The sequence below is a fragment of the Phyllostomus discolor genome, chromosome 1 (assembly GCF_004126475.2).
Source record: "Phyllostomus discolor isolate MPI-MPIP mPhyDis1 chromosome 1, mPhyDis1.pri.v3, whole genome shotgun sequence".
NCBI classification, from domain to species: domain Eukaryota; kingdom Metazoa; phylum Chordata; class Mammalia; order Chiroptera; family Phyllostomidae; genus Phyllostomus; species Phyllostomus discolor.
In genome coordinates, this window is record NC_040903.2 from 149,324,036 (window position 1) to 149,343,693 (window position 19,658).

Consider the following 19,658-nt stretch of genomic DNA (forward strand, 5'->3'; position numbering starts at 1 on the left):
CAAGACAAAAAGACAACCAGGCATTACGCGCCTCCTGCTGGAAAACAAATGCACAACTACCAAGATTATTGCCGAAGAGAGAGAGAACCTCACTCTGACTGAGCCTCTGCATCCAGCTGCCAATGTGCAGGGAAAACAAACAAACAAACAAACAAACAGACAGACAAACAAACAAATAGGCAGAGAGACAGGCTCACAGACACTTTGAAAAATCTAGACTATGAGAAACTACACAGATCAAACAATGCAGGTCTTCAATGGAAAGACAAAGGAGAGATATAGGGGGCACCTGTAAAGTAAAAGATGTTTTTAAAATGTGCAAGACTGACCTTAGAGTCTAGGGCTACACACTTGGGTGATAAAACTATTTTAAAATGCAACATACTGATGGCTATAAAAGCCAAGACATAAACGGTCACATTCAAGTAGAGAGGGGAAGTGGGGACTGGAAAGGTGCAATGGGGGGCTCTGGGATAGCAGACGAGGTGGTTACAAGGGTTTCATGGTATGTCCCTTACGCTAATTAGTAAAGCCCCATATTTATATCGTGTGGCTTTCTCTATTTGTGTTTATTTTATAATTAAAAGGCTTTTAAAAGGCAAAGCTTCACCAAGGTCTTCTTTGTAATTCGTACACTGTATTTTTCATATCTACCCCAATTTTACACTTAGTTTCCCTCCTTGGGAGCCTCAAGCAGCTTGCACAATCATACAGCAACAGCCTGATCTCTGCCTGTCGTGCAGCATCAGATCCTGGGCCCACAACACAGTCCCGTCCACGGCCAAGGAGGAACAATGCAAGATGGAGCCAAGTCTCTGCAAATAGCTGTGTTACATTCAACTATCTGGTAACTAATATTGTTCTGAAATACTTTCCTTCTATGAAAAGTATAAAGACTGAAATTCTGAGAAGTATTCTTTTTCACTTAAATTCATTAACCATGGGAATGAAAGAAAAGTAATACTTTATACTAAGCAAGATATTTTAAACCAAGACCATCACTGAATAGAACCAAAAGCTAGACATTAGACTGTTTACATGTTTAAAGACACATAAACTTTTTATTAAAAAGACAAAATATTCCTAAGTGTTATGTGCCTTTTAGGGACTGATCAGTCAAAGAGTAAGATGCCATACATGTATGGTCACAAATGCTTTTAGCATGAACAATTAGCAAAGTGGGAAAATAATGTATTAACCATTGTCAGTACATTGAAAAGTAAAAAGACTGCTTATCCTGAAACCCAGTACAGTTTTAATACACTGCGTTTATTGGAGTTATGGCTCAGGACGTGATTCTGAAGTAACAGTTTTACTTTTAAATAAATGTATCAATACTGATGATGTCTTTAAGATAGCCACATTTCTTCTAATACTGTTGTTCAAAAGATTTACATAAACTTTTTGAAATAGGCCTTCAAAATGTGTCCAAATGCACTTTGGCATACACTCAGGTGTAGCAAATTCTCATCCTTAGAGGATGAGCAAAAGCATTTGGAAACAATCTGTTAAAACAGGTAGGTGAACAAACTAAGCAATACCATTTTGAATCAGAACTAAAGGTTTACTATTAACAAGTGACAATGTCTTTTTAAGGTGGTCATTACCTGGCTCTATAAGCAAAAAGAGCCTCTACAAAAGGCTTGGGAAGTAAAGCGCTACCAAACAAAGCCTGTTACTCGGACGCAGTGACCAGCTGTGCTCCCTGTGCTACCAGGTCTCCTTACAACACAACTGATTGCTCTACAGTCATGTTTCACAGGATGATACACACACACACACACACACACACATACACAGACAGTTAAATTTAATAAAAACCCTTCATGCTAAGCATTCAAAATACTAAATAGTTTCTAGCTTCTTAAGTAGAACCTGAGGGTACCATAAAATTATCCCAGTGTATACAGCACATAGCAGTATTTCCAGTTACATGTGAATTCCAAATTAAGTTTCACAATACACCTGGGCCCTGTAATTCTTATCGTACCTTCCCCTGAATAGTACTCGGTTGGGACAATATTTTCGTCCCAAATGATTTTCTCTGTTGGATACAAAGGCATCTGGTTCAACTGCTGAATCTGAGAAATTCGACGTTCATGACGAGACACCTAAAAGAACAGGTTCAGGGAAAAAGTTAGAAGTGTTTTTTTTTAATCAAAATAATTTATGGAGAAATTCACCAAAAGTATGGAATGAGATGTTTCACATCTTGCAGTTACTGTAGCACTTAACAAGAAATGTTATTCCCTTTTTCCATTCTTCCCCCATAAGTCAAAGATGAAGGAGGTCCCAGTCGTGATGGCCTTTGGAGTCAGAGAGATGTGAGTTCAACTTCCAGTGCCTCTGCTCGTGAGCTATGTAAAAGCCGGGCAAATTACTTCAACTCCCTGATCTTAGTTTCCTGTTTCAGTGAAAAAGATAAAATGCCTGACATTTCTCAGGTTTCTTATGAAAATAAAATGAAATGCCGTAAAATAGTGTCAAAGCACCTGGCATATGCCAAGACCTTAAAAACCACAGCTCTTAGCACTGGTTTGTGTAAGAAAAAAATGGGAGCCCCAAGTCCTAAGTTATAGTTTTCACTCTAGTACTGACTTGCTACACACTCTGGGACTGTTTATTAATAAGCTGACCTCAGCCTAATTTATAATATGAGAGAGTTGACTTGGTGATCTCTATATAATCTTGCATTGTTAATATTAGAGTGATTTATTTAAAATACTGAAATAAGTCTGTTGCCTAATTAACACATGCTAAAATAATGATATATCTGAAAAATGTGTCACATTCTCTTTAATAGAGATAGTATTGTTTTAGGAAAAAAAAAGTAGTGGATATTATCTAAATAATATTCATATTTCAACTTTTTTAAGGTTATTATTTTTATCATCGCTTGAGGACATGCTTATGATTTTAGAGTGAGGGGAAGGGAAGGAGAAAGGGAAGGAGAAAAACACTGATGTGAGGGAGAAATTATCGATCAGTCGCCTCCTATATGAGCAACAACTAGGGACCCAACGTGCACCCCAGGTACGTGCCCTGACTGAGAATCAAACCTGTGACCTGTGGGTTTACAGGATGATACTTCAACTGAGCCACACTGGCCAGGGCCATATTTTAACTGTTTAATCATGATTTGGAATTTTAGAAGAATCCAAAGCCCGAGGAAATCCTTTAGTAGAAGGGTAAATGTAAAGTAATGCTGGAACAATATAAACTTTAAAAATTGTGTTCTTTTAACATAGTAATTTAAATTTTAAGGAGTTACTATAAATCTCCAAATCCTGACTTACTACAGATGATTTTACATTGTCAGGAAACAGTTCAAGAGATTTTGAGAAAGCACTTGTGGTGAGACACCATAAAAAATGATTTGTAAGAAAGAAGGCAAAGACAGTGACCCAGGATACACATTTTATGCAAGTAAATATATCGATAAAATATTTTTCATATGTGAATTAGTTCAAACCCCTTCCCAAGGAATTCTCTCCAAATGGCACTTACACACCTGTCGCCAGGCTTAAAACACCTGCTACAAAGAGTTTCCTATTACTACCCCCAAAACTAGTATATCATCTTTCTTTCTACAGTAGGAGATTATATTTTACATCCTACCATTAGGTTGGAATGTAAGTCACAAAACACTGTGCCCATAATTGTCCCACAGGTGTAAAAAGTGTATACATTCATCCACAGTGCATGTTTGTATAGGGATAAAAGTCTGAAACACATGAAAAACAACTCAGCCTTCTGGCAGTCAGGAGACACAGAACTAAAACAAGCTATTATTTTTTGAGGGTGGCAAAAACTGGGATGACTCGTAACATCCAATGTTGGTAAAAGCTTAAGGAGACATACTTTAATATATTGTTGGTGGGAGCACACACTTTGTGGAGGATAATATGGCTGCATCTTTTATCTTTTAAATAAACATGAAGAGGACAGGGAATAAACACACAGGTGCAAGCAATGCATCATTATTTCATAGTGATACTGTAAACATCCTAAATTTTCATAGGAGTATGGTTAAATGTTCATCCATTTTATGAAATATTTTACTGAAGTTAAAAATAAGGTACATCCCTTCCCTTCAATTCTGCAATGAACTTAAAAAGAAAAAAATAAAACTTGACCAAAAAAAGTATCAGTTTGAGAGTTAAAGCCGTCATTTTCCCAAATAACTGAGAAATCCCTTAGAATTCTTCAACCACTAAGTTAGTGATAACTTTATATCTAAACATGCCTGAATTTTCTAGTGATAAAGGTCTGGCTTAATATTCAGGTGCTATATTTACATAACAGTGTGTAACCGTGACCTCTTAAAGGCAGGAATGGTGTCAGCCATCTACGTACGTACCCCCAGTGCCTGACTCCAGAGCCTGACACAGAAGTTTCTCATACATTTGCTTGGAATAAATTCATGCTACAAAGCAGTTTTAAGAGGCAAAAAGACGTGAGAAAAGAAATCCAAGAGATGAGAAAAGAAACTGGATAAAACCAAATAATATAATTTGCAAAGGAGAAATTGTCTATCTAATATTTAGTCCAGAAAAAAAATCTGTACCGATGTACATTTTTAAGAATGTTTCAGATAGGTAGGAAAAACCACACGCAAAATTCAAAGAACATTAACATGTATTTACCAGCAATTCTAGAAGAAATTCTTTATCAAAAGTTGTATCTTCAGTTTTAGGAAGAGTTGGTAACAAGCAGAGGTATGATGCCACCTGGTGGAGTGTATTTGAACTGCAGGGTTGAGAATATTCAAATCAGAGTATTTCATTATTTTACTTCACTTCTGAAACATGTAATTTTATAGACTGTATAAAAAGTTTTACCTAGCAAATATAATCCTATGACATGAGTAGCAAGTAGAAAATATCACCAATGAAAGTTAAACCCCTAATACAGGGTTCTTGAAATGCCTCCTGAAAAACCTGTCATGGTCCCTGAGATCCTTGGAGGGAGTCTGCAAGGACAAGCCCTTTTCATATCACTACTAAGACATTATTTTCTCCCGCTGTCCGTACATACACAGTGACAGTGCAAAAGCAACAGTGGGTATACTGCTGGCCTACATCAAGGCAGGGGCACCAACCAGCACTATAAGTAGTCACCGCATTCTTCAGGCCACACACAGTTTTTAAAACCCCTCAAAAACCCCGCTTAGGAAACCCATATTTTCAAGAAAAACAACTAACAGTATTTGCTGCCAAAGAGAAAAATCTGAACTTCCAAGTGAAAAATTGGAATTTTGGAAAACTCGCATTTGCCACTATGAGCTTGAGTGCTTTCTACTACGTTGGTACAGTGTTGCCACCCCCAACCCCAGTTCCCTCGCTCTGTCCCAGTCCCCGGTACCCGGTACCCGCTCATCTGTTTCCAATCTCTGCAACTATGCTGCTCCTGGAAGGTCAAGTGAGTCACTGCGCAGCCTTCTGACATTGGTTACTTTCACTAGTATAATGTATTATAGATACAAGAATGTATTATGAAAGATACTTTGTTGTATCTTGTCATTGCTGAGTAATATTATTGGTTCTTTTTTATTGCTTAATAATATTCCATTATAGGGCTATATCACAGCATGTTTATTCGTTCTCCAGTTAAAAGACATTTGTGTACTGCAGTTTTTGACAACTGTAAATAAAGCCACTATATGCATTTCTGTACAGGTTTTTTCTGTGAAAGTCAGTTTTCATTTCTCTTGGGAGTGTCTGTGAGAACACTACAAGTGCATGCTTAACTTTACAAGACACAAGAAACTGTCAAATTTCTCCAGTATCACGACTCTGAATTTCCATCAGGAATGTATGATTTCATTTATATGTTGGCTCTTTAAAAAAAAAAAAGCTCATAGATACAAAGCACAGATGGATGGCTCCCAGGGTGGGACGGGGAGTCAAAAGACACAAACTCCTAGTTAAATGGGTCATGAGGACCCACTGTACAGCATGGTGGTACAGGTAACAACACTGTACTGCACATTAGAAAGTTGTTGAAAGAACAGATGTTAAGGAAAAAAATTCCGTAACTATGGCGACAGATGTTAACTAGACTTATTTTGGTATTCACTCTGAAATACATACAAATATCAAAACATTATGCTGTATTTTGAAACTAAAAAACATTGAATGCCAATTATACCTCAATAAAATTTTGTTTTTTTAACGTTAGGGTTCAGAAAGCAGACTGTGTATTTGCCACTTACTTGCTGTGTGACCTAGACAAATTACTTAACTCTTCCGTGCCTCACCAACTTTCTGTGTAACCCGATGCCTACTCCTCTGGAGTAGATGTTTTTAAGATTAAGTTATTTATATACTTAACAGAGTGCCTACCATACAGTAAATAAATGTATGCTATTATTACTATTTAAAAAAATATAGTAGCAGAGAGCTAAGTGAGAGAGAGTACTGCTAATTTCACAAATTGTAAATGTGCAAAAATCTTCCTAAGACACAGCTCTATGTTCCATGCAGCAGTCCCCGCTCCTTAGCCATGGGGAACATGTTCCAAGCTCCCCCCGGGTATCTGAAACCTCAAACAGTACCGAACCCTGTACGTACTGTGTTTTTTCCCCTGCACACATACCTTTCATCCTTAACCAACTTTACTTCTATCAGAAATGTGGCAGCGGCTTCTTCATCAGCAATGCAGCCTCTCCAGGAATTTTTATATTTCAGTCCAAACCTACTCCTGAATGTGTGTAACTGTCCTTTACTCGCAGGAAATGTTTTGGTGTCTTTCATTGCTAAAGTCTTTGTATAGGCTCAGTGCTTCCTGGCACAGCAATCAGGACACATTTCTGTTTGTCTTTTACCCACAAATTTAGTGTATGTGCTGCTGAAGTGAGCGCTCTTCCACCCATAAACTTAATGCTTTTTCCATCTTAACTAAGCATTTATCATGCACTGTGGCCGTAAGTTTTGCAGTTTGTGATGCAACAGCAATACTAGCTTATGAATTTCTTTCTCCTTCTTCAGTTTCGAGACTCACAATTTCAAGGTTGAATATTCATTCTTATCGTAGATCTTAGCAACCTTGGCAAACACTTTCTTTCTTATTAAACCAAGGAAGCACTTCATGGCTTCTCTCTGGCACCTAAATTGCCAGCATCACTACTCTTGTATTTTGGGGCCATTAGTAAGTAAAATCAGGATTACTTAAAAGCACTGCAATACTGTAATAGTTAACCTGGCTTCCAAGGTGGCAACTAAGGGACTAACGGGCAGGAAGTGCATTTAGCAAAGACACTAAACAAAGTGATGATTCACGTCCTGGGCAGGATGGAGCGGGACAGTGTGCAATTTAAAACTGATGAGCTGTTTATATCTGAAATTTCCCATTTAATATTTTTGGACCACAGACAACCACAAATGACTGACACTGCAAAAAGCAAAACCATGGCTACAGGGGAAGCTAATGTATGATGAACGTTTTTTATTTCTGTTGTATGTTTTTTATGGCTGATGGAATACCAACTTTATGTTCAATTGTAAGAAAAATTTAAGATCTAGGAAAAGTGTATGTTATGAAAAATACAAATTTTACCAAAAAAGAAAGAGAAGGTGGATAATTACATATTAACCCAAAGATACCGAATGCTAGAGAGAAGCACTAGTTCTAGTCGTCAATAAACAGGGTGACATGTAACACAGTCCATAGCGGTGCAACAATGCTTCAAAGAAAGAAAGTTAAAATTCAGTTTTCCTTTCACGTCACCTTACCTGAGAGGTCCAAAATACTTGACCAAGGACTCCCGAGTGTCTACTTCTGCCACGTTTGAGAGGGCAAAATCATAGAGTTCAGGGAAATGTGCAAAAGCAGCTCTCTAGAAAAGAACAGCAAAATAAAAAAAAGTCAACAAGTAATATATACCTGTTAATACAATCAACTAGAATTTATATACTCTAATATGAAATACTTTAAAAAATATCAATAGACTTCTCTTTTCTACATGCTCCTCACATGTGACCTCTGCCTCACTGAGCCAGAAGCATTCAGTGCAATGGGGAAGAACCAGATCTGTTCTGGCAGGAATGGAAAAACAAAGAGTCAGTGCTCGGTTTTTTATTTCTAAGCTTGTATTCTGAATATACAGGCAAGCTAGCTTCCCTGACATGAGGGAGAAACAAAACATTTTATTCTCAAGACCTGGCCTAACAAAACTAAAAGTAAGTTTTAGTTTTCAAGGAAAATTCCCAATAAAGAGACAGCTTGGAGGGAGAGGCCAAAAACGCAGCGTGCTGTGTCCTGCTTTGTGTTGAACTCTGAAAAGGGGGCCTCACAGGGTCCCAACCTCCACCAACAGAGTAAGCTCCGAGAAAGCAGAAACAGTGGCATTATGCTGATTTGATAGGAAAATGGGAGATAACATCCCTAGTCTTCCTTGATGCCCATGTGGCACAGAGAAGATCCAGAAGTTTTCATGCACCCACAGAGTACCATGCAGAAGGGTGACAAGGTTACAGATGAGCCTGCCACAGATTACTACAGGCAATGGCAAAATGACCACGCAGCCCAAACCGGAAGGGTGAGCTAAGCTAGGAATGAATGAGAGTCAGCTCGCAGGAGAGTTCTAGCACTGTCAAGATCGAAGCTAGCGCCTCCTCACTAGACAGACAGCCAAGCCCCTCGTGAGCAATCATCATGCCTTGCCTGTGCCGGGAAGAGACCACGTGCCCTACCAGCCACGGTCACTTTGAAGGCAGAGGCAGGACACAAACAATAATGCTCTGAGAAAAGCGAGGGAAGACGTCTGAGCTCGGACAGTGTGAAGGTCATTCCTCTTGCAAACCAGGAGGCTATCCTAGTGTCTCCACAAACTCAGATGCCATTTGGGGAAAAGGAGGAAGAGCAGAGACTCCTTGGGAGATGGTAGAATTGATTCTGAAAGAAAACTGAGCTTATGTCTGACTGAGTCTTTACTCCAAAAATGACTTCTTAGAACAGAAAGAACTGAATCACTTTACACTGACAATGAAAGCTTTGCTCTGCTACCAGAGGAGACAGAACTCACGAGGAAGACCAGATCATAGAACACAAAGGTACTTTTTCTCATCTGAGCTGTATCGGTAAAGTCCATTACCTGCGTTTATCTCTAAAATGCACAAAATGTTCACACCACTTTGTCATATGCTGACGTATCTTCTTTCATAAAATAAAACTGATGTTTAAGTGCACTAAACTATCCCAGTAACTAATATTTCCGAGTATCAAATATTCACATATTGATTCTCAGAACGAGGCCTAGGAAAGAAAGCAATTTTTTTCATGAACTCAAAATTCAAGATGAAAATAGTGTTCAATTAATATCTCTTCTATTTGTACTATACAAATCCTAATTATTCATGACCTGACTTTCTGGAGCAGAAGCAAAGGCTATAATGCACTTCAATTACCTGCAGGGAAGTAATTCTATCATAGTGAATTGTAGTCATCTCATTCTCTGTCAGTGCATTTCCCGTCTGGTCATTAATCTCGAAACCAGTATAGAACTTAAGCATGTCCAGCAGCTGAAAGGAAATATTTAAATTAATAAACTGTGTGAACATAAAAGCATGAACAAACATTATTTATTTAAAATAATAGACAAGTATATTTACTTTCTCAGAGGTTCTGAAAAACTTTGTAATATAAACAGTGCAACAAACATTTCAGAACATATCCAAATGCAGTTTTATTTATGTGGGAACAGGTACACATGTGCCTTGTCAATAAATTAAGTCTATGTCATATACATGGTCTACTTATTCAGAGAAGAACTCAAACTATGATCGCCAAAATAAAGAGACATTAAGGATCTAATCAAAGGAAGCCAAGCATTTTAATGGGAAAAAAATCCATCTACATCACTGCAAATTTCTAGAAATTATACCACTAGAGAGAACCCCCGAGGTATTTTACTAATGCCACTTAAGGGTTCTGGAATTCATGATTGGAGATACTCTTCTTTATGTGCTGCTTCAATGGGGGAAATCAGCGAGGTGGGGAAAGCTAAACGATCTACTCTCAGTCCCTGTGGCCATCAGGCCCTTTCTCTAGCTTACCGTCATTCCTGCTGCTAATGGAGGCCTGCTTTCCCCCTGTAGCAGCCACAACAATACAGTTCACTGACTACCTTCCCCCCAAATCCTTATTACTCTTAATGCTACTCTGTGGCATATCAGATATTAATATTTTAATTTATTTTAATATATGAGTCAATATCACTGGAATTTAATAAGGGAATGAGAAGAGGAGGAATGCTCACAGATACAAGATAAAAGAAGACATACTGAGTTGGCCAAAAAGTTCATAGTTTCTTCTATACAATGGCTCTAGTAGTGCTTAGTTGTCTTTAACTTCATTCAAAACAGTTTTGTTAGATTGCATTGTGACAGCTGTCATATCAGCATGCATTTAAAAAGCCTTATCAAAATTGGTGAATTTTTGTGCAGCCATTTTAATACTGAAGTTGGAAGAAAATACGCAACATTTTCTGCGTATTATGTTTTATTATTTCAAAAAAGGTGAAAATGCAACTGAAATGCAAAAAAAGATTTGTGCAGTACAAAAGTGGTTTGTGACATTTCTTGGTACTACTGACATTTGGCCAAATAATTCTTTCCTGTGGGGCTGCCTAATGCATTGGAGAGTGTTTAGCAGCACCCCGGGCCTCTACCTACTAAAAGCCAATAGTAGGAGGTAGCTGACATACTGAAAATATCCAGATCAATAAAGTTATTGGTGAAAATGAAAAATGTATTTTTTATTTTACAGAAAACACTAAATGGACTTTTTGACCAACCCATGTAAAATCTAAACACATTAAAATTGTATCTCTAACTATGATCTTACTTAAAGGCAAGTGTTAGAACTTTGTTAGAAGACTTTTCTTCCAGATGACATTACAGGAAATGCAAAACCATAATACTGCATCTTCCTATCCAAGTTAGCAAACAAAGCATATACATCTCCACGCTGTCAACTGCCTGTCACCATCTCACGGAAGGACAGCCATGGAATTAGGGCATAGTTCACTTGAAATTAATGCTCATCATCTTTTACATCCCACAGTGGTTATGTGGGCTACATCACTAAATTTTACATAATTTAGTAAAATCATAATAAGCTCACATAAGATTAACAAAAGGTTGTAATATATCAGTACTAGAGGCCACCTATACAAGAATGCATTCATTTTGTTGTTGTTTTTTAAGATTTTATTTCTTTATTTTTAGAGAGAAGGGAAGAGATACAGGAAAAATAGAGAGAGAAACATCAGTGTGAGAAAGAAACATCAGTTGATTGCCTTACACCGACTGGAGGGCTGACCCAAAATCCAGGTATATGCCGACTGGGAATCGAACTGGCGACTTTTTGCTTTGTGGGATGAAGCCCAACCAACTGAGCCACACCAATCAGGGCAAAAATGCATTCATTTTGTAGACTTGATGTTACTTAAAAATGAACAATTATGAATTTTCATTATTCAATTCAATATAAAGCAAAATTACTTTGGGTCATACCCTGGTATTCTCAGTTGCAACGCAAAGAAAAGATCAATTTAGAAATAAGAACAGTAAGTCATGTTCAGATACACAAATGCTTACCTGGGAAAAAAGATGGCCATCCTCTTCCCTATGAACAAGATTGGAAAGGGAACAGTGAACCAAAAGGTGGCTGTCATCCAGGATGGTATTAAACCAGCGCCTTGTGGGGAGTAGGGCCTAGAAAAACATAAACATCACTGCAGTAAGTTTGCAGGTTTTCTGCAGCTAGAGCTGAAAATCACTGATATGAAAATGTTAATCACGTCCAAAGCACCCTCCAGTCTCAAGAAGACATCATGCACAAAGCAAGGTCCATGTTGTAAATAAAATCAGTGTTGTAATTTCTCAAAAAATACAGCACTGAAAAAAATCTCAATGTATCAGCCAGTAGTTTTCAAACAAAACCCTGTATGAAATCCCAGTATGTACTGTGTGTAGGTTTAAAAATGGAGCTGCTTTGAGAAAGAAGGGAGTGAGGAACCCTGAGTGGAGACCCCTCTTCCACTTCCCACATCCCCCTACAGCAGCCAGCAAGACGATACAGCGAAACTGTGCCAGTCAGTCTGAAAACCACTAATGCAGTCAGACACCCTCATTCTACAGGGGAGGTTACCGAGATCCTCAGTGGTTATAAATCAGTCACTGGCAGAGCAAGAACTTGAATGAGGATCTCAAAAATGACTGCCAGTCCAACACTCTAATCCTCATGTCAAGAAACCACCCTACCTTTCCAGATACGGAACAAACAGGATTTTCTTTCAATTTCCTTCATTAAAGAGCGAAAGGAAAGAAAATAAATTCAATCTGAACTACAGCAACTCTGCACCTGAACTTTCCATCAAAATCTTTTACCTACTAGTATGAAATCTTTTTTTAAAGAATCTTAATTTAGGCCCTGGCTGGCATAGCTCAGTGGATTGAGCGTGGGCTGCGAACCAAAGTGTCGCAGGTTCGATTCCCAGTCAGGGTACCTGCCTGGGTTGCAGGCCATGACCCCCAGCAACCGCACATTGATGTTTCTCTCTTTCTCTTTCTTCCTCCCTTCCCTCTCTAAAAATAAGTAAATAAAATCTTATTAAAAAATTAAAAAAAAAAGAATCTTAATTTTAAAAATTGACAATAGCAGCTCTAACTTTCTTCATTAACCCCAGTAGGCAAATTTTAAAAAGTGCGATCATTGAGAGATGGCCATAAACCCATGACTTCAGCCACTGTTTACAACTCTGTGAAGGAGTGCTGAAACGTGACAGGGAATAAACTGCCACTATTCATGATTAATAACTGCACCAAGACCCATTTTTCCTACAAACAGCAGCCATCAGAAAACTTCAAGAGTCAATTGCTTTTGACTTGCTTCTCTAAGACACCTTGAAATAAATACGAAGGCAAGTTTGAGGTGATAAAAAAGTATTTCACATACAATCATATGCTTAATCTTAGCCTCCTTAAAATTATTGTGTAATAGTAAAGTAACTACTCATTTCTTACCTCTAGATCAATCATAAGTTCAATGAATCTTTCACAGTAATGAACTTTGTCCATAGTGACAGGTTCTAGACATAACAGAGAAAACAGGTTACAATTTTCTTACTTAGGTTAATCTGTGGCACTATATCCTAAAATTGGCAGTTACTTAAACAAGATCACTTGTCTCTTATTCATCAGGACTGAACTATGATCAGAGTAAGGACCTCTCATAGATTTCACAAAAAAGCAGGCCCTCTTATATCTGGCTCTACAAATATGAGAAAATGAAAACTTGGATGAGAAATATTATAAAAAGAAGATTTGCAAAACTATTTTAGTGTTAACTTCTAAAAATCTATAATAATAATTAGATTTTTTAAAAACTTGAGATATAAAACCTAGAAAGGTAGTTTTATATTAATTCTTGCCCTACTTTTCATATTGTCTTCACATACTAAGCTTCTAGAACTTTTAAAAAATATTTTATTTATTTACTTTTAGAGAGAGATGAAGGGAGGGAGAAAGAGAGGGAGAGAAACATCAGTGTGTGGTTGCCTCCCATGCACCCCCAACTGGGGACCTGGTCTACAACCCAGGCATGTATCATGACTGGGAATTGAACCAGTGACCCATTGGTTTGCAAGCTGGCACTCAATCCACTGAGCCACACCAGCCAGGGCTAGAACTTCTTTATATGCACAAACACATACATATATGTGTACACGTGTACATACAAAGATACCTTAAAATGCATTAAAAAATGGGTGGGAAAGATACACGCCAAACTAATTAAAGGGATACTTTTTATGACTTTTTTCCCCACTGTGCATTTTTACATTTTTGTTTTTAAATAATTACGGTGTAGTGACATGACATTCTTTCAGAGTACAAGTCCCTCATCCTCCACCCCCATGCCAGGAAATGGCCTACCATTTTACCACCTAAAACCATCCAGTCAAGATTGTTTCAACCAAAAAGGAGATAATTTCAGGGTCCCTACTGCTGCTTAGTCTAAGGACTCCCAGCTATAACTAATGCAGCACTCGCTAGACCTATAGAAGGCACACTGCAAATGCTTAAATAAATCCATTTATTGAATTTACTTCTGGTTTATAGGAAAAGAAAAGGCTTTATATGATGAAAAAAGGTGGATACTTTTGTGACTAGTATATGGAAATGTTAACTGGAACTCTTCCAAGTCCATAATCCAGACCCTAAAATTACATAACCATAGAATTTCGTAGCTGGAGAACTTACAGAACATCTTTTTTTTTAAAATTATTTTTTAAAGATTTTATTTATTTATTTTTAGAGAGGGAATAGAGGGAGAAAGAGAGAGAGAGAGAAAAACATCAATGTGTGGTTGCTGGGGGTCATGGCCTGCAACCCAGGCATGTACCCTGACTGGGAATCGAACCTACGACACTTTGGTTCGCAGCCTGAGCTCAATCCACTGAGCTATGCCAGCCAGGGCACAGAACATCTTTTTTAGCTCTCCATTTTCTAGGTGAGAAACAAACTGAGGGCCAGAGGAAATGACTTGATAAAAATGTAAAACAAAGTCATGGCTAGGCAGGAATGCAGGTTTCCTGTGATGATACAGTCTAGGCATACAGCTGTTGAAACTAAAGGATTTAAAGGAGCAACTTTTAAATTAAGTCTGTTCAAAACAGTCCTCTGTTGTATCTTTTGCTCTTATTACTGACAAAGGACAAATATTTTTGCCTAATACTTAAAATGTAAGCAAACCATGTACTCAGTATTTTATTTATAGGTCGAGAAAGTTATTGGCAATGGCTTATTTAAAGTTTGAATATGATGCTTCACACTCAACTTCTGCACTCCGGAGGATAAAGCTGCATGTTTTTAAAGTAGGTGGCCCTACTGGGCATGTCGTTTGGAGCTGAAAGCTTGTTATTCCAATTTCAGATACCAGTACATCCTATCATCGGCTTAACGTGTACTGTGTTTTTCTCCTTCCTCTTGACAACAACCCTGGCATCTGAGGTTATCCTGCACAGACTTCCTTTATAACAACTGACAGGGTCATGTTGTTTTTAATGACCCTGTACAATGGAACTACAATTCTTCTTATTCTTTTAAAAATCAGTTTTCTGTTTCCCAACTATGTAATTCATCTATCTTTATACCCTTCTTGAACCCACAGTTTTCAACATCTTGCTTCTTCCTTTGCAGCAAGTTAATAAATTTTGATCAAAACTCAAGATCAATCTAAAATACTTTTGTTTTCTGACAATACAGAAATAACAATGGCAACAGTAAATCAAATTACTGCAGGTCCAATGCTGTTCCTTGACTATCAAACCTTGCTAAATGACCACAGGTAAACATTCTATGGCTAGGGGCATCAATTTTTTATGACCTAATTATTACATACTTGTAATTTCAAGCACTCATTATTACTAATTGCTGTAAGAAAACCACATCTAAGTCCTCTTAACTGAAATATTTAAATATACTAATAATTAAGTGACTTTATGTTGATGCTGATAGTAATATTATACCTCTAATCAGGTACAACTGATTTATAACATTAGTACTCTTCCTCATTGAATGATGGCATGATTTTCAGTTGTAAAATATTATTTGGAGGGTCAGCATTTGTAAGTAATTCTATTGTACTTTTAGTTTAAACAAAGCTACAATCTTGCGAAAATAGAACTATGTTACTCTATAGAGCTGTTCTCAGATTATATTTCAGTTAGGGATAAAACATTATTAACCAATGACATCTCTTACCTGGCATATATACACCTTTATTAAGTAAAAAATATTCTATTTGCATTCACAGATGTTTATAAAGATCTTGTAAAACCAGCATAAACTGGCCCTGCTTGACATGTAAACATGTAACACACACACACGCGCACCCCAATCTATAGTATACACACACATATATATCTGTATAGAATGTGATTATGATATATTTTAAAGTGTATACTCTACATAGTATAAACTTATATTGGTTTCATCAATAAATGGGGGCACAAAGGAGGGGAATCCTTTCCATTTTGTCTTGTACCTCATACCTGAGAAAACCCTCTCCCTCTGCAGACAGCACGTGGTGTCACTGGAAAACACTGTGCAGCACCACGTGGTCAAGGCCATGCGGTCAGGGTCTGTGACTACCCCGTTTACCACTCTGTCCTAGCTCCTGTGTTCAGGACCTGGGTCTTACGGGAAACTCAAAAAATATTTACTAAATAAATGAACATTTAATAACCCTGCTGATGTCTTCAATACATGGGAATTTAATATTCAGATGGGTAATATATTTGAAAAGGGGAGGACATACGCTTTTGTCATTACAATTTAAAATTATTTTAAGAGCAGTTTTGGAGTAAAAATTAGTTAAGTCCTATAGGTGCATCTAAATAATGTCACAAGTAAGCTGAGTAAAAGAAGATAGTTACCAGAAAGTGGGACAGATTTGAGCACAGAGATGAACTTCTGGATGAGCTGCGAAAGGAATCTTCTTTCTTGATAGGCTCTAAAATCAAAGATATAACATCGGTCAATTATTTTGAAAAATAATTATTTCAAAAGTAAAAAAGGTTGAACAAACCTTTCTTACAATGTTGAAACATTCTATTTCTCTCTTCTTCTTATGTAAAATAAATAGGCAGGTACTGCATGTTTCAAAAATTCTTGCAGCACATCCACTGTAAATTCCTGCTCTAAACAACTGTAACATTTAATCTAACCATTGGTGGGTTTCGAACCACAAGGAAGCACTGTGGCCTAACACAGTGGGTGTGGAAGAGTGTTTAGAAGGTTAACCTTCAATCAAATAGAGTGGAGGGAAAGGGCACTCCAGGAAGGAAGATTTTTAAGAAACAATGAATAGGCAAGTGCAGTCACTGCGGAGAGCCACAAGAAATGGCTGGAGGTTTTCGAGTGCCACTGTAAGGAGTTTAGTTTATCCTATGGGAACTAGGAAACCCTGAGAGCTTGTGAGTAGGAATATGACAAAATAAACATAGTTTTCTATGAGGATGGCTAGTTAGGCTCAGTATTATAGGAAATCTAGAAGAAACATTGGATAGGAATTTATAGTAGTGGTTTAGTCATGAGGCTGGCTATACAAAGGGGGACCCCAAAACCCTGGAATTTATTTATCAAATATTGGTTATTTACTCTTGCACATTTAAACTTCAATCACCTTCAAAGTACTCTTTATTTGATGCAATATACCTGTCGAGACTTTTTTCCACTGCTCAAAACAGTTTCTGAACTCAATGATTTTGATGCCTGTTAGTGCTTCTGCAGTTTTTGGTTTCACTTCTCCCACAACTGCAAACCTTTTCTCTACGAGGACATTTTTCATCCAGGGAAACAAAAAAAAGGTCACTCAGGGCTAGACTGGGTGAATATGGAGGGTGGGGCAAAGAGGTCATGCCATTTTTGTTCAAAAACTGCTGAACACTCAGTGCGGTGTGGACGGCTGCACTAGTAAATCGCCCATCATGAAATGGCAAACATTTGAGTCTTTAAAAAAATTTCACTGAAGCCGAACTGAGTTTCTCACAAGACCACCAGCTGGTACACTGATACAGATGGGTACTTACCTAGTGAGAGAAGCCTGTACTATAAGGGGCCTGCCCTCCAGAAGATAATCCTGATTTTGTGGGGGCCCCTCCCCTGGTAAAAGCCTCAATTAGACAATAGCAGTGTGAACAGACAAAAAATAAGATAAAGGACAAAAGATGAATTCAGTAGGACTGTCTGACTGGGTATAAACAGCTAGTCAGAGAGTTAGTGTTCCAAGCCCAAGTGGCTGAAAGAATTCAGAGGAACTGGGCAGAAAGGTGAGTTTGGGAGGGAAAAACAGTATTATTTCGTTACGCCAAACTGAAGTTCATGGCAATGCATCCACAGAAGTACAGAGCAAAGAGTTACACAAAGACAGGAAAGCATAAATGTCAGGGACACAGAGCTTTAAGTAAGGGTAAGTCATACTGAGGCAATAGAAAGAGAAGGTTTTTAAAAAAGTACTCAGGTGATGTAAAGATATCGTGTAATTAGTCCAAAAGGAGAGGAAAAAAGTGGTTAAAGGTGGAGAAAGAAAAAGGATCATGGCTGGAATAGTCATGGAGTAAACGAGGCAAAAGCACGACTGGGCCACTGAGCCTCAGACAGACAGAAGGAAGCCTCTCCGGGGGTGCAGACCCTTCCCCTGCGTCCTACCGACAGCGCTCTCCTCCGTGCACACCTGCTGCCAGACTTTTATCCAATCACTAACAATTACTATTAAGATAACCCCAAACCCTCACCTGCTTCTTTAATCATTACACTTGATTTGTTTTCTCCTTCGCATGTATCACCATCTAATACGCTATAAAATGCATCTGTGTATGCTGTCTTTCCCGACTAAAATGTAACTTCCACAAGAGCAGGAATTCCTTTCCATCATGTGCTTTGCTATACTTCCTGTACCCACAGTAGCAGAAGGCAAAATAATAAACACTCAATATTTGTTGAACGAATGAATCATGGTTGAAATTTATACAAGTCATTGTTAAGAATGAGGGAGCAAGAAAAACAAAGAAAAGTTAGAGTGATAATAGCCTGAAGATTGTAGAGAAAATTGTGACCCATCCATGACAGACAGACTATAAATGACAGGCAGGGAGAATACCACTGACTTATTTATGCCCGGGCCAGAGAGAAAAGAAAGAAAAAAAGGGGTAAACACACTTCTTAGCCATGTATTTGGTTCAGACTCTCTAAAGGAAGTAACAAACCAGTCAGCGTCATCTAAGACCCACAGCCCAGCACACTGAACTAACAGGGAAGAAAGCTTTGGCAACATACTGTTCTCTTGCTTCGGGATCCATCTTTTCATCATTCTTTTTAATCAAGTTCCAGAATTTTCTTAGCTTAGGTGTCTTTTTTAATTCTAATTCCAATCGTGCCTGAAAGAACAGTAAGATATTAAATCACCAGTAACTTCGCAGCCGACACACACGAAGATTAGATCAACTACTCGTTTCCTAATCTTTCATGAATGCCATGCAGAGTGATGGGATAAATCCTGAAAACTGAGAAACTGACAACTGTATGTTGAAAGATTGTTCAATTCTAACACTAGTTAACAGGAAAACTGAGACAAAGGAACTGCTTTTCTAGCCAAGATTTTAAGCTCAATAGTCATTTAAATTCTTTTCTTATTTCTAAAATTAATTCCATTGTGAAAAATATAAACAAACATTAACACTTATGAGCAAAAATGATTGAAAAAGTTTGAAAAATGAGTCTGAAGCAATGAACATACAACAGATATTACAAGTAAACAAGGTAATGTCCACATCCCCATATTCTTTCTTATGGCACTTATGGTTTTTAACTTACTATTAATTATTATGTGTCTGCTTTCATCCCCATCAACTGGCACCTATGAATGAGCTTGCTTATCTAAGTGTCTGCAAAATCACTTCCATGCAGGAAATGGAATACTGAATAAAGTATTATAGTTTTAACTCTACTCACTAAGATCTGTTAATCTGACTTTGATACCAGTAAGTATTTCTAATAAGGATCTGATAAAAAATGAAGTCATCAATGTTAAACACGATCCACACCTTCTCCTATAGCTTTTTCTATATTCCAACCCAGGAAAATAAAAATTCA

General features: G+C 37.7%; 1 protein-coding gene across 2 annotated transcripts in view; it reads right to left on the reverse strand.

The window, feature by feature from the left end:
• The window catches only part of AQR (aquarius intron-binding spliceosomal factor), a 93,350-nt gene that overhangs the window by 50,401 nt on the left and 23,291 nt on the right, over nucleotides 1-19,658 (reverse strand). For both annotated transcript variants that reach the window (XM_028505698.2, XM_036031441.1), the window contains 8 exons: nucleotides 18,843-18,943; nucleotides 16,442-16,518; nucleotides 13,029-13,093; nucleotides 11,601-11,717; nucleotides 9,408-9,521; nucleotides 7,734-7,837; nucleotides 4,647-4,749; nucleotides 1,991-2,111 (listed from right to left, as the gene is read on the reverse strand). In XM_028505698.2, coding sequence (XP_028361499.1) covers nucleotides 1,991-2,111; nucleotides 4,647-4,749; nucleotides 7,734-7,837; nucleotides 9,408-9,521; nucleotides 11,601-11,717; nucleotides 13,029-13,093; nucleotides 16,442-16,518; nucleotides 18,843-18,943 — 802 coding nt within the window. The remainder of the gene's footprint in view (nucleotides 1-1,990; nucleotides 2,112-4,646; nucleotides 4,750-7,733; nucleotides 7,838-9,407; nucleotides 9,522-11,600; nucleotides 11,718-13,028; nucleotides 13,094-16,441; nucleotides 16,519-18,842; nucleotides 18,944-19,658) is intronic.